The sequence below is a fragment of the Seriola lalandi genome, unplaced genomic scaffold (genome assembly GCF_002814215.2).
Source record: "Seriola lalandi dorsalis isolate HSWRI2012SDOR001 ecotype SW California unplaced genomic scaffold, Sedor1 jcf7180002054824, whole genome shotgun sequence".
Classification (NCBI taxonomy): domain Eukaryota; kingdom Metazoa; phylum Chordata; class Actinopteri; order Carangiformes; family Carangidae; genus Seriola; species Seriola lalandi.
Window position 1 is genome coordinate 490,712 of NW_019525377.1, and position 13,688 is coordinate 504,399.

Consider the following 13,688-nt stretch of genomic DNA (forward strand, 5'->3'; position numbering starts at 1 on the left):
AATTTCCAAGTACTTTTAATGTTATCCAGAGAAGGTGACAAGATGATTGCAAAATGACAAATGGGTGGCAAGCTAGCATCGGCAGCTAGCATTAGCATTTTCTTCCTTTAATTGGTGGAAAAAATGGACAAACAGAAGGTGACACCGAAGACATTGTAAAGAAACAAAATAGAATAGAAAATGACAAAGTGTAAATAGTGACATTTTGTGTGTGTGTGTGTGAAAGTTGATTGTGTACAATAGCAATGACAATAATAGTAAAAATAATAATTGCAGGTAATAATGACACTGATAACAATTGTAATACTAACAATGATATATCATAATATTTGTAATAAATTATAATGTTGATAATGGCAGCAATGTACATGTGCACAGCTAGTTTGCTGGCATTGTTCGTTAATGAATAAATTTAACGATTTATAAGATTGCAGAATAGTACATTTATAGCCCTGAATCATATATTTAGGGCTTTTGGGAAAACATCCGGGGCTGAAGCCCCATAAGCTGCCCCCCTTGCTCCGCCTATGTTCTATAGTTACAGATCACAAATACTCAGATCATGTGTAAATTTTTAAGAGACACAGTTACAGACAGTTACAGTCCCAAGTTACAAAACTGAAACACTTAAACGCAAATTTCTTAGCGGGGTATACAGTTTAGTTGTACTCCATTTTTATGGCTCTAGAAAGATTGAACAAGGGGGAGACATTTAAGATACAGGGGAGGCGACAGGGGAGAGGAGGTCGTAATATCTAGATCATACCGGGAGACGGCAGTAATGCAATCCAGCTGCCGTTAAACATTCGACGAAGAAGAAAGCTTACCGGAAGTATCACAGTGGCTTGATACGGAAGTGAAACTGCGAATCGATGCGCTTCGCGTGAACGAGAGGAGAACTTTTAATGTTGTAATATTTCGCTTTTTTTATACGACCGTTAAACACCAACAAACTCCTGTATAGTATCATCGCGGTTCTAAACTCCAAGATGTTCAACAGACAGACGAGCCTGTGGATGGGTGATGTATGTCTGAAGTCTGTTTCTTTCACGTTAGCCTAGCTTCGCGTGCTGTTTGCTAGCTCCGATAGATAAAGTTAGCCCGGATACGTGACCCCAGTCGTAAAAGGTTACACAAAACCCTGTTCTTAGTACTGTGTTTGAAGAATTTGGCGTAACACCTTTCAGCAAGACCCAGTAGTAACTTTTGCGGTGAAATGAGTCACCAAAAACCCTGTTGTGTGTTTCCCACAAAGCTGTTCTCCTCGTAGCAAGCGTAAGCTAACCAAGTTGGATTTAAACTAATCGTTAAAGTTCACGTGTAATATGTGTAACTGCAGCCTGATGCATTAAATAAAATTACACACGAAATGAGAGAGTGCATTAGCAATTTATGGAAGTATCTCGAGTAAATTGGTAGAGGTTTGAGTTGAGGATCTTCTCATTCTGGCCGATCTTGGCGGAGCCTTGTAACTGAACTAACGTACACAGAAATAACCTGACAGTCTGAATGTTACACGTTAGTTGTTGGTCATTACGTGTTTTCATTTTGGACTAGAAACGGATGGTTTACGAACTTAACGTCAAAATAGTGTCTGGAAAAGTTAGCAAGTTTATAATTTCATAACGTTTCAAGTGCAGCAAATATTAAAGTGTAACCCTAGTTATACCACTGCCAGCTCTCAACCTAACCCCAGTGCGTGCCTCACATTACACCTGAGACTGCTATGATTAAGATTTATTACATTCTTAAAATAAGAAGCTGCAATCTGCTACAACACTTTGAAGTTAAATTTGCACCACTGAGTCTTTAAAATGACAGGCTATAAATGTCATAACTTTACAGTTAGTTCACATAGATTTTACATTATGAAGCCGTGTACGTGCTCTTGTACTATTAGGAACATTTGAGTTTAGTTGAGATTTAATGTAACTTTATGTTAAATTTCTTTGCATGTGTGTTTAGCTGGACCCATACATGGATGAAAACTTCATCAAGCAGGCTTTCAGTGCTATGGGAGAATCACCATTTGGAGTCAAGATCATCACTCACAGGATAACAGGGTAGGTTATACAGAGCACTTCATGCTACACACCAACCTCTATGAACAGCTCCAGGTCTACCACTCACCCTTAACCGTCAAGTGGGATTGATGGCAAAATCAGCTGTATGTCTGATCAGTGTTTGATCTGTGTTTTGGAGTTGTAGCAGCAGTGAAGCATGTATGAATTTTCATTTTTCACACACACCCGAATTAACTTGCATCACCACACTGTTATATTATCAAACACTAAAGTGTTAATTTACTAAAATGTAATGTCATTTTCAGTGATAAAATAATTTAAATTCTCAGCGTTTCTTGAAGGGAATCCTGTCGAAATAACATGTAATGTTAATATCTCTGTGAGGGAATCATTGCATTACTTAAGCTGGATTTGTACAAGTCTAGACTGAAGCTCAGGTGGCCTCGACTTTGTTATTCATTCATGTGTGCCTTTTATACTGTTAATGCTATTGTTAAATATACACATGCTTGTGATGTAAATCATTCCTCAGTATCTATCCCTGTCATGTCTGTCCTCCTGCGCAGTGGTTCTGCAGGATACTGCTTTGTGGAGCTGGCAGATGAAGCAAGCGTCGACCGCTGTGTCCAAAGACTGAACGGAAAACTGGTTCCTGGATCTAATCCGGTAAGTTCTGTGGTGTAATTGCAAAATACTTGTTCATATATCTTTGATGCAATCCTTACTGCTTTATATTATTATTGTTTCTCCACAAATACATAAATATCATTGAAAATTTAATACCGCCTTCCTTTTTTTTCAGTGTTAGACTGTTGTTATCAAACAGTATGTAATTAATGATTTGACTGTGGATAGCGGAGCTCAACTAGTCTTGGTCCTCCTTTGTTACGACAGAAACTAAACAGGATTGGATGCAAATAAGTCAATTATAGCCAGTAGTAATTGATTGAGTGAGCCAGATCTCTTCAATTTGCTATTTGTGTTGCTTTTGCTACCAGTATTGTGCTTTCACAGTCAGTTAAACCAGACTTTTACAAAAATGCAATACTAAATACCAGTCGCAGATACTAATTAGTGAAACTACTCTTTATTGGCTGCAGTGACAGTAAGTCGACTTTAGTGTCTGGTGATGTAAAACAAAACGAAAAAAATCATGCCAGCTTGAACAGTTTTGATGTCTGAAGTGACGTGTAAAGTTGTGAGCTGTAGTTGCTTGCTACTGAATTTGAAACGCTGTTGCCTCTGTGAGCTGGCCAAGCTACTGGACTCCCCTGTCCACCGGCCTGTACCTGCTGCTGAAGGTGGCTAAGAGGCTGCTTGTACATGAATGTACTTTGTTTGAAGCTGGTGAATAGAGTCTCTGGTAGGAACTAACTGAGGAATGGGCTAAAGGCTGGTCTGGGTGGTGGAGGTATGTATACCCAAATAACAACAACCATAATAACTCCACTCTCTATTTCCAGCAATATCAGTGCTATAGTACACATCTCTGGTGTTTGAGGTCGGCTTAGTGAGTGTGTTTTCTCTCCACATGTGCAGCCCCGGAAGTTTAAGCTAAACTATGCCACCTATGGGAAACGGCCAGAGGCAGGGTAAGATATGATTTACATTCAACTTTCCTTATCAAATGTCGATGTTTGAATCAGAATTTTAATTTACAAAACTTAATTTAATTAACAAACTAATTTTAGTAAATTTACACCCTGAAACACAAGCGGCACACTCATTAGCTTGAACCACAACTGCTCCTTTAATTCTTGAGAGTGATATAGTTGTATAAGCAGGAGTATTTGATCAAAGTCTTTCCTTCTCTCAGGCCAGAATTTTCAGTGTTTGTAGGCGACTTGGCTTCTGAGGTGGACGACTTCCAGCTGCACCAAGTTTTTAAGAAGTACCCTTCCTGCAAAGGAGCCAAAGTCGTCACAGACCAGTATGGATACTCCAGGTACGTCAGCTCACAGAGGTGGATCGGATAGCGATGTGGCTTCAGAGAAATGTTAAAAGTATGAAAAAGATGATTCCTTGAACTACGTATTGCTTTTTTAATGTCCTTGGTGTTATGTGTCATATTCTGTTTGAATATTTTTGTAAGAAATGTACAATAATATAAAATGTCTCCTGGTTTTGATAGTATCATGATGGCAGTGCTGTGGACGTTGACCACCAAGTTCATCTTAATCTATTTTCAAAAAAAGGCTGAAGACATGTTTTCTTGAGGTCTTATGCTAAAACTATTGTTTTCCCCATATAGGCTAAGCAAGAGCAACTCACAATTCAAGTGATGCTACCTCATGTTAAAAGTAAAACAACAAGTTTCAGTTCTACCATAATAATACCCATTATATTCTCTTTTCTCATTATAAGTGGCTATGTAATGCCAAGTTTGTAGTGTGTGTTGGTGTGGAGCGGAGGTGTAAGAGTTGTTTGACTTGCAGAGGCTACGGCTTTGTCAAGTTCGGGGAGGAGACCGAGCAGAAGAAGGCGATCGAGGAGTGCCAGGGAACGATGCTCGGCGGAAAGCCGCTCAGACTCAGCATCGCTGTAGCAAAGAGGTGAGACCCTGACAAAGAAACACGACGGATGATGGCTGAAGATATAAACTACACATCCTCTTCCCAAGATTTCATTAACCCCAGATTAAAGATATGAGTACGTATATAACTTAAATAAACTCAAATAAATAAATTACTTACTCATACAAACCACTCTGCTGCCCGAGATACTCACTAGAAGACCAAATGTGGATTAATCCACTGCTGAAAATAGTCCTCAACAAATGCAAAAGTGCTGAGAGGTTAACTCATGGTTGGTTTTGATCTTTGATCTCGTGATTTGTCGGCAGTAAGAAAAGTAAACACGTCGCCAGCTTTAACCTTTTTTAATAATGGGGGTTGTAACAAAGTGGATATTAAACTGTAAAGGCTTATTTAAAGGTTGAGCAAAAAAAGAAATGCCTGAAGGTTGTAAATTCAAAATAGTTTGAGTATTATGAACAAAATGTCCAGTGGGATCCAAAAGTCTGAAGGAAAGTGGTCTCAGACTTTTGGACGCCACTGTAAGTGATGTGTGCCACTTTGATGAACCCGATGCAGTGCAGGTACTTTATATATTATCAGTTAGTAAATTCTATAACAATGCGTCAATATCAGTATTTCCCTCTGGAAACTAGAAGAAGTAAAGTTACACAAAACGAAAATACTCACTTGTATTGAGAACAGTACATTTCCAAACATGAAACCTGGAAGACCTGCACCCAGAAGATATGAGTACATAACTCCTTTCATATCAGTCTGTTCAATTCCTTTGAGATGTTTTATCCTTCATTGCAGAATTACTACAAATTGAAGGTTTATAAATTAAGATTTGTAGACACACAAGATAAATAGATACATGTGCTTCACCAAATTCCCTTCAAATATATGTGAAACCTTACTGTGTTTCTTTTTTTTTTTTTTTTTTTGTAGCCAAAAGATGAGCAGCTACCACGGGGGCCAGGGCCAGAATTACCATAGCAACTACAACCAGTCTCAGTCCAGTTACTATGGCAGCCAAAGCAGCGGGGGTCAGGGAGGTTACTATTCTCAGTGGGGGGGCTATGACCAGTACAGTGGCTACAACAACAGCGGCTACAACAGCGGTTACAACAGTGGCTACAACAGTGGCTACAACTATAACTACGGGCCCTATGGATACCCCCCACCTGGCCACATGATGCCTCCACCTCCCATGGGGATGCCACCCATGTCCACTGACATGTCAGGAGCTGTAGAGGTGAGTGGACCACGCCCACACCCGTGCTCAAAGGAATAATTAGACATTTTGGGAAATATACTTGTCTGTTGATTGTGAAATTTTCCAGGGTGTGTTGATCAGGGGGGAAGTGTTATCCTCTGCTAAGTGCTACCAGAAGACACATACACCGTCCAACAGCTTCAAACTGTCTTATTTACAGATCGTATCATGTTATCTGGTGTGCTAATGAACAACAACAGTTGCAGTTGGGATCTCTGACCATTTCCTTTGTGTTAAGCGAGGCTCAAATTACGGAGCTAATTCTGTACTAAGTGCACAGCGATGAAATTGTATCGGTGTTCTCTAATGTAAAGTAATGTTTGAATATTTCTTTACAGGATAATCTCAGTGCTTATAATGTTGGCGTCTAATATTGAAGAATGATAAATTGAGTATGTTTACATGCACACAAGAAACCAGAGATCACAGGCCTGTACTGCAAAGCAAGAGTTTAGGTTAGCGAGTTAACTAACCTTTTTAGTCCTGCAGACTTTCAGTAAGAAACTTAATGATAATTCATGCACTTATTTACAATATATTCTCCATCTGACTTTAATAGTTAGAAATAATTTGTAGTGTTTATCTCTTTTTAACTCCAGGCATGTGATCATATTGTTTACATTTCACCTTGTTGAATATCACCTTATGATGTCGCTATAACCATATTTACCTGGAGGTATCAGCGTGTCTTCTCACATCATATTAAGAGTTCATGGTTCTGTTCAGTTAAGCCAGATAAGGAAAAGTTATCCTGGGTATGTTGAACTTGCCTCGTAGTACAGGCCTCTGGCTATACAGGAAATCAGACAGAATGTGTTTCTGCTGTAGTAATCTAGTTCTAAATCCACGTATACGTGCTCTCCCTTACCCCAGCCTTCTTTTGGAACAAGCTGGGCTTCTTGCTAAAGAAAAACCAGGTTACTGCAGAAAACCAACAGTAATGTAGTTACTTGGTGTCTTCTAGTATTTCAGTGTTTAGTATCATTTCTAATGTTTCATCTCTTTCCCCAGCAGAGTCACGAGGAGACGGAAGAAATGGAGGGCGATAATGCTGAAGGTAAGACCCTGCACTGAACTGATTTGCTTTGGTACAACTTATATATTTGTATATTAAACATAACTGCTAAATGTTAATTACATATCATATTGACTGGAGACAATGTGAGACCGCTGAATAGGCTGTTCTTTGGGAGTCATAGTAACAGATACCTCACAGATATAAAGTTTAAATCCATGACTCCAGATTCGGTCTGGTGTCACAAAGATCTTCTCACCAGTACTTCCTGGCTAGCTGCTAGCGTAGCCACTGTAGCCATGGCATTGTTAATGGTCAGATTGTGACGACACACACTGTGGATTGTGTTTAAATCATTGTTTTGGGGGTTGTGGGGGTTTACAGAGCCCATCCCTGAATGTGACGTGGACCAGTGGAACAAAGACTTCATGCAGCGCAGCGAGGAGCTCTACGACGCCATGATGAACTGTCATTGGGAAACTCTGAACACTGTCGATTCCCCCATCCCCTCCCTCCCATGATAACTTTTTTTTGTCTCTTCGGTCCCCCCCACCCCTCCCCCAACAAACCAGTGAATAATTTTTTTTTAATGATTGTGTACTCCCCATAATCTTGATGATTTAAAGCTACATTGACGCCTTATAAAGGCCTCTTCACTTCAGTCTCTGAACTTTATCCAAGCCTGAACAAAGGCTGACAGTACTTGTTCCTCTTCAAATACTTAAAGTGCATATAAGCATTCACTTGATTTTAATGTTTACCATGTTGGTAATATACAGAAAGTTACTGTGTAGTCCATACTGTGTAGTATGAACTCCTCTATACACCAGAGCTAAAAGTTGAGGGATGAAGTGCTGACGTTGCCTTCTCTGCTGTCGATCGGCGCGGGTCAACGTTTTGCGTTTAATGATGTCACAGAGGAACAAACACCACTGTCATTCATTCATGTTGATCCACGCTGAACTGGTCACCAGCAAACGCTAACTTTGCTCTTTGAATACGGCCCCAACTCTTTAGGAAGGGAGAGTCCTCTGAAGACAGAAAATAAAACTATGCCTTTATCGTCATCTGCCATGTACTTCTACGATAGTCAATAGATTTTTTTTAATGTGTAAATACAAGATATCGATCTGTCTTGTCTTGTTCATTTTTAATGAAGGATTAATTTTCCTTTTTTGTTTTTTCTTTTTTTTTTTTCATTTTTCTGATAGATGTACTGAACTTTATCTGGAATGATGATGGTGTGGAGTTTACCCAGCAACAGTCAGTCAGAAATGTAATTTATCACTGTTTCTTTTCTGTGTAATAGATGAATGGGACAACTTCTCAATACTGCTGAGCGCTGACAAACTGTATGTCATGGTTTTGTGCGGCCGACACAGCTGGTTTGCTGTAGCAGATGTCCAGCTTTTTTCTTCCCTGCTGTCTGATGGCTGACGTTTTGTATGTTTTCTTTCTGGAGACGTTCTATCAAAAAAATACAATTTAAGAGGAAAATGATAAAATGATCTTCTGTCTTCTTTCTTTAGTGATGAGGTGAAGAATGAAGTGAAGATTTTCAGTTTTTTCCCGTCAGTTTCCACAAAGTGAAACAGTTTTAGAATTTGTTTTGCAAGTGTATTAAAAATCAAAACCTGACAATCTCTTATTTAGACGTATTCACACCCTTTGCTGTGGGGTCTCCATGTTGTGTCCTACGCTTCCTCACAGGAGTACACTTGTAAATTGAATTGATTGTACACAGTTTAGAAAGACACACACCTATGTGTCCAAAAGGTCCCTCAATTCACACTATGTCAGGACAAAAACCAAACCATGGAGTCCAAGGAACTCTCTCTAGACCTCCACAATAAAACTGTGGCTCAGCAACTGCTTTATTGTGGACGGACACATAAATTCAATCATACACACTAATGAATTCACACCTACATTCAATACACAACTACCCTCCTTCTTACCCTGTCTTCCCCTCAACAGCTAACAACTACCCAACAAGCCCACGTCGGCTCATTTGGCTGCCTGAGACTAAGCAGAGGAACGTGAGGTCCCAGGGGATAAGGGTGAAGACAAATGGACTAAATAAATGAAAAGGCACAGAAACCTACAGTGAATAGGCCCCCTCCTGAGGCTGGGGGTCTTTTCAAGGTGGGACATGTCTGTTAAGATGCTGTCAGACACTGATCTTTATGCAAAAGACACATAGAGAAACATGGATGTTTGATAGTATCTGTCAGCCATGGGCTTTAGAGAATTTGAGTATTTTATGACACACATTCTGAATTTATTCAAGTGTTGCAGAGATTTTAATGTTCACTAGAAAATCACATTTCCATCATTTGATTTCAGATACTAGTTTGTTTTTTTTTTCTCTGCATTGCAAACAGAACCTGAGCTGTGGGTTCAGGGATTCTCAAACATCTCCAACCTGCATCTAAATGGCAGGATTGCTGATCTCACTGAGGACGACAAACACGATTGGACAGGGTTTTTGTGTTTCTGGGAGAACCTTCAGTCGTCTCCAAACAGCCGCCGTGATCTAATGATTGAATTCACCTTTGTGGCAGTGTTGAGAGCCGTTTAAAGCTCTTCGTTTCTCCGGTTAATTGTAGTGATCGTGGTTCAGTTGTGCATCTTCAGCTTCAGCACTGCCGGTCTTGGTCTTGAGCAGTCCCACTCCAGGCCTCCCGGGACAGTACCAGCTGGGCCCCAGGCGGTACCAACCCTGGTACAGTCCCCTCCAGCTCAGACAGCCTAGAGCGCCCCCCAGCAGCTGGGTGGGGAACTGAGGGAAGTAAGCTAAGAGACAGAAGAGAAGAAAGATCCAGAGGCCGAGCAGGAGAACACAGAACAGGAAGAGGATCCTCAGAGGAGCGTCCGAGATCCCGCCCAGACTTAGATAAGGACCAAACACGGCCATCTCCTCTGCCAACAGCAGGCAGCAAAGACAGAGAAGGAAGACGTCCTCTGAAACTTCATATCCTCTCCACAACATCCCAGCTTTGAGGCATTCAGACTTGCTCTCCCCTTCTCGTAGCACCAGCAGAGGCTGGCCGTTGGTATCTCCTGCGTCGGTGATCAAAGATTCATAGCAGCTTCCTGTGGCGTTCTCCAACTGGTCCAGGAGCTTGCAGAAAATAAACCACAGTGCACCAGCCACCCCGAGCCTGGAGAGGTGACGGATGGAGAGAGCGAGGGAACGACGGATGGAGAAGGAGAGGAGGAAGACGAAGGAACCGACAAAGACGCAGGTCCAGCCCCAGCCGGAGCGCAGGAAGATCCTGGAGGAGGGAGAGGAGCGGTGAGGACAGTGTTAGCAGGGAAGTTAGAGATTAGAGGAGGAATTGATGAGAGAGAAATTATGTCATGACAAATTAGTGTAAATATATAAAAGCCACCATTGAGAAGAAAGTAGACCTTATTAATTGCTGCTAATAAATGCCCTTGAGTTGTAAATGCAATGTGACTCTTTATATATTTTATTATTATTATTAATCTTTTTATTTTTCTATGCTCTGCTGATTATCTCATCATCTGCTGCACAAAACTTGCCTTTTGGTTTAACCAGCAGTTGCTTCACAGCAGCTGTTTGCAGTAAAAACACTTTAATGAACCCACTGTCTGCTCAGCACCGAACAGCTGACAGACACAGTTGGAGAGCAGCCGGTGGAGGTCAGAGCATCACACTCATCACCCTAATAGATACTGTGGCTCCGCGTCTAATACATTTAAGGCATAAGAAGTTCACCATGTCAGCTGTATAAGGAGACATTACGCCAGTGTTTATACTTTGTTTGTTTCATTGAAATTAACTTTTAAGAAAAATCAAGCTTGATTGATGTCTGTCAGTGTCATTTACTGTCTGTACTGTGTGACGCAGTGTCGTACGCTGTAGGTTGCTGTACAGATTAGTACACAGTGAATACTTCCCATGTGGTATTAGTACGCAGGGGAGACCGGGGGATGGTTGTAACAGTGTCGCTTTCACCAATAAGCCAGATGACCTTAGAATCGTGATCAGTTTCATGCATGACCACTTCCTTCCTGACCTTGCATGTGAAGCTGTGAAGAGGTTTTACATGCTAATAATTTTTTGGACCATTTTTGATGAGTGCTGATACTGTTAAAGTTAGAATTATGTAACTTGTATTAAATTACAGAGTCTCTTTGGTAAAATGTGACTTCCCCCATGCTTCTACAGCAGGGTAAACAATGACTGTTACAACTAACCCGGTAATGACAACTAAACATATTCTCCGTGTGCTTGCACACGTACTTCTATAAAGTTTTAAAGGTCTTGAGAACAGCTCATTGTTGTGGATTACAGCTGTTTTTAAAGTGCTTTAAAAGTCAGTGATGAGTTGTTTTTGTGCTTGGTGACCAACAGGAAGAATGGTGAAGTGTTGGAACATGTGAAATAAACTTATTTAGATGCATAATTTGTGCTATAGGCTGAATTTTTAATTTTTACTTTTAGGTTTACAACTTGCCCCGGGAGTGGGGCAAAACTGTGGTATAGCTGGAGAAGTTGAAAACATTGCTAATTGTAATGAAATAATAAGAGTACGTTGTGTCAACATTTGAGAGCTCTATCACAAAAATTGTGTGAGTTAAAGGCGCTGAGACAAAAGGTTTTACAACCATCCATGATTTGGTTTATATTTATCACAGGAAACTTTGACTGTTATGATCCAATGTCAACAGCTTAACACAGAAGAGGAAACATGAACAAACATATTGTTGAACATATTCAGACTATACATCTGCATCAGCTTTAATCAAACAAACAAAACACTAACAACAACATGAAGGAAGATGGAGGCACTTGTCCAAAGTGGAGCCGGAAGTGAACAGGAAGCAGTCTCACCTGTAGAGAAAGTGGCTTCTCTTGGCGAAGATGCTGTGCTGGGAGACCCAGAAGCTGAGTGCAGGACTGAACATCACCACTGCAGATAGCAGCAGGTGGAAGTGCTGCCGGAAAACAGTGTTACCAAGGAGCCGGGCCGCCAGGTCCGTCAGGACCACCAGCAGCGTGTTGAGGAACATCTGGACCCAGAACTGAGACTCTTGACTGGGTGTTAAGTTAAATATGAAAATCCCCTGCTGCTGGCTCTGAATGCAGCAGTGTGTTTGTGTAGATAATCCACCTCAGACTAAACAGCATGCACTCGTTCATGTGATGAGGCTGTAATCCCAACGAGAATGTATTTAACACACCAGTAACTGTAATTACCACTGCTGCAGACTGGAATAACTCTGCATTTTATATCATCTAAAAGTCAGGTTGGAATCGATCAATCTATTCAAACTGTTCTTCAAAGGTTGCAGATCGGATCCATTTGTTCAGATGAAGATGAAGAAGATAAATCCAGAGCCTGCAGTATGTCAGAGCTGCAGACTATGTGTGTTCAGTGTTGTAGTGAGAAACATGAATGAAACGACAGCTGGCTTCCAACATTCCTCAGACTGAAAATATGCACACTGTGAATTCCAACCATGAAATTCTTCAATCCAGCAGACACTTGTGCTGACTCTGTGTTTACTGTATCTTGTAGTTTCGGTGCGCTGTAGTTTTATCTGCAGTTCTCAGTTTTACAGTTTTCACTGAAGGCTTCACCACTGCTGCTGCTGCTCTCCAAACCACATCACTGTTGCTTCACTGGGTTTCTCCGAGGGCAGTGAACTAAACATCAGTCTTTTCTGACCTTGTGAAGCATGTTTCCCAGTGACCTCTGCCTTCTTTCCTTTTGTTGTGCAGTGATTGTCATTGGTCCCCTCTGTGTCACTGTTGCAGAGATGCAATGGCCACCAACGTATTCCACTCAGCAATGGCCACTGCTTCTGAATGTCTCCACTGTTCAAACTATCCTGCTGTAACTGTAGCTTCTCTGCTCTCCATTAGCACCCTCCCTCTCAAACACACACACACACACACACACACACACTATTTATGTTCTCGCCCTGTCATATGTCTCCTGAACCTTAAGGTTGTCACATTACTCCTACTGAGATAACTGAAGGTGATCCAATGACACTGATTCCTTGGTGTGTGTGTGTGAGAGTGTGTGAGTGTATGTGTGTGTGTGTGACATCACAGTGTTTCTGACTAATTTCATCTGAATTTGCAGCAGAGATCAAGGCTGGGCTGAGCAGCAGCGACAGAGCTGACGTTACTGAAAAGACATGACATGTCATCAGTGATGTGAAATTAGATGCGGTGTGTCACACTATGTGTTTGTATGTATGTTCATGTGTATTAATAGCGATAACCTTTGTACTGTATCTGGTTTGAGACTCAGCTGTTGCAGCAGTCTGTCTCTGTCAATCAAAGAATGCCGACACACAGTTCACACACTTTTACTGCCCTTTCTCTCTTTCTCTTCTCGCTCTCTGATACCAAACACTTTAATTCAGGTTCTGTTTCTTTAAAGGTCCATATAGTGTCCATGTGTTGTTTGATTATAAAGCAGGTCTAGGTTCTATATTAATACTGTGGAAGTATCAAAGTGCTGAGTCCACAGAGAAAAACACACAGCCTGTGTTCAGAAACTGAGCCTTAAAACCAGCCGTCAGGACTTCTGTAACTTTGTGATGTCACAACGAGGCAGTCACCGCTCTCAGCCGCGCCCCAAGTCCCGCCTACCTGGATCCACAATTCAGACTTGCACGATTTGGTTTCTCTGTTTACCTGAAATCTGCTACATCTTTATTCAATCACCCAGAAAACAGTCAGCCAATCAGAAGAGAGGCTCAGGGCTAATTGATGTAGGTCAGTAAAAAAGATAGAGGTAACCTTTTTAAAATCTTGATGCAACTAAAACATCTTCTTAGTTGGTTGATGGTTCATTTATTTCTTATTC

General features: G+C 41.1%; 2 protein-coding genes across 3 annotated transcripts; one reads left to right on the plus strand and one right to left on the minus strand.

Moving 5' to 3' along the window:
* The first annotated feature begins 844 nt into the window (after nt 1–844).
* On the plus strand, nt 845–8,336 carry trnau1apb (tRNA selenocysteine 1 associated protein 1b). Of its 2 annotated transcripts, none has more exons than XM_023426252.2 (9): nt 845–1,025; nt 1,966–2,063; nt 2,591–2,690; nt 3,564–3,616; nt 3,841–3,969; nt 4,460–4,576; nt 5,489–5,795; nt 6,828–6,873; nt 7,216–8,336. In XM_023426252.2, exons 1-9 carry the CDS (start codon nt 990–992, stop codon nt 7,350–7,352), a joined length of 1,023 nt encoding a protein of 340 aa, XP_023282020.1. In that variant the 5' UTR covers nt 845–989; the 3' UTR covers nt 7,353–8,336. The 2 variants fall into 2 exon arrangements, with proteins under 2 accessions (XP_023282020.1, XP_023282021.1); XM_023426253.2 differs by having other exon boundaries at nt 6,831–6,873.
* A 323-nt stretch (nt 8,337–8,659) lies between these two features.
* fitm1l (fat storage inducing transmembrane protein 1, like) lies at nt 8,660–12,703 on the minus strand. The gene is made up of 2 exons (XM_023426255.2): nt 11,696–12,703; nt 8,660–10,109 (listed from the first exon to the last, which is right to left on the minus strand). The coding sequence occupies exons 1-2, from the start codon at nt 11,872–11,874 to the stop codon at nt 9,431–9,433; spliced, it is 858 nt and encodes a 285-aa protein (XP_023282023.1). The 5' UTR covers nt 11,875–12,703; the 3' UTR covers nt 8,660–9,430.
* Nucleotides 12,704–13,688: the final 985 nt, after the last annotated feature.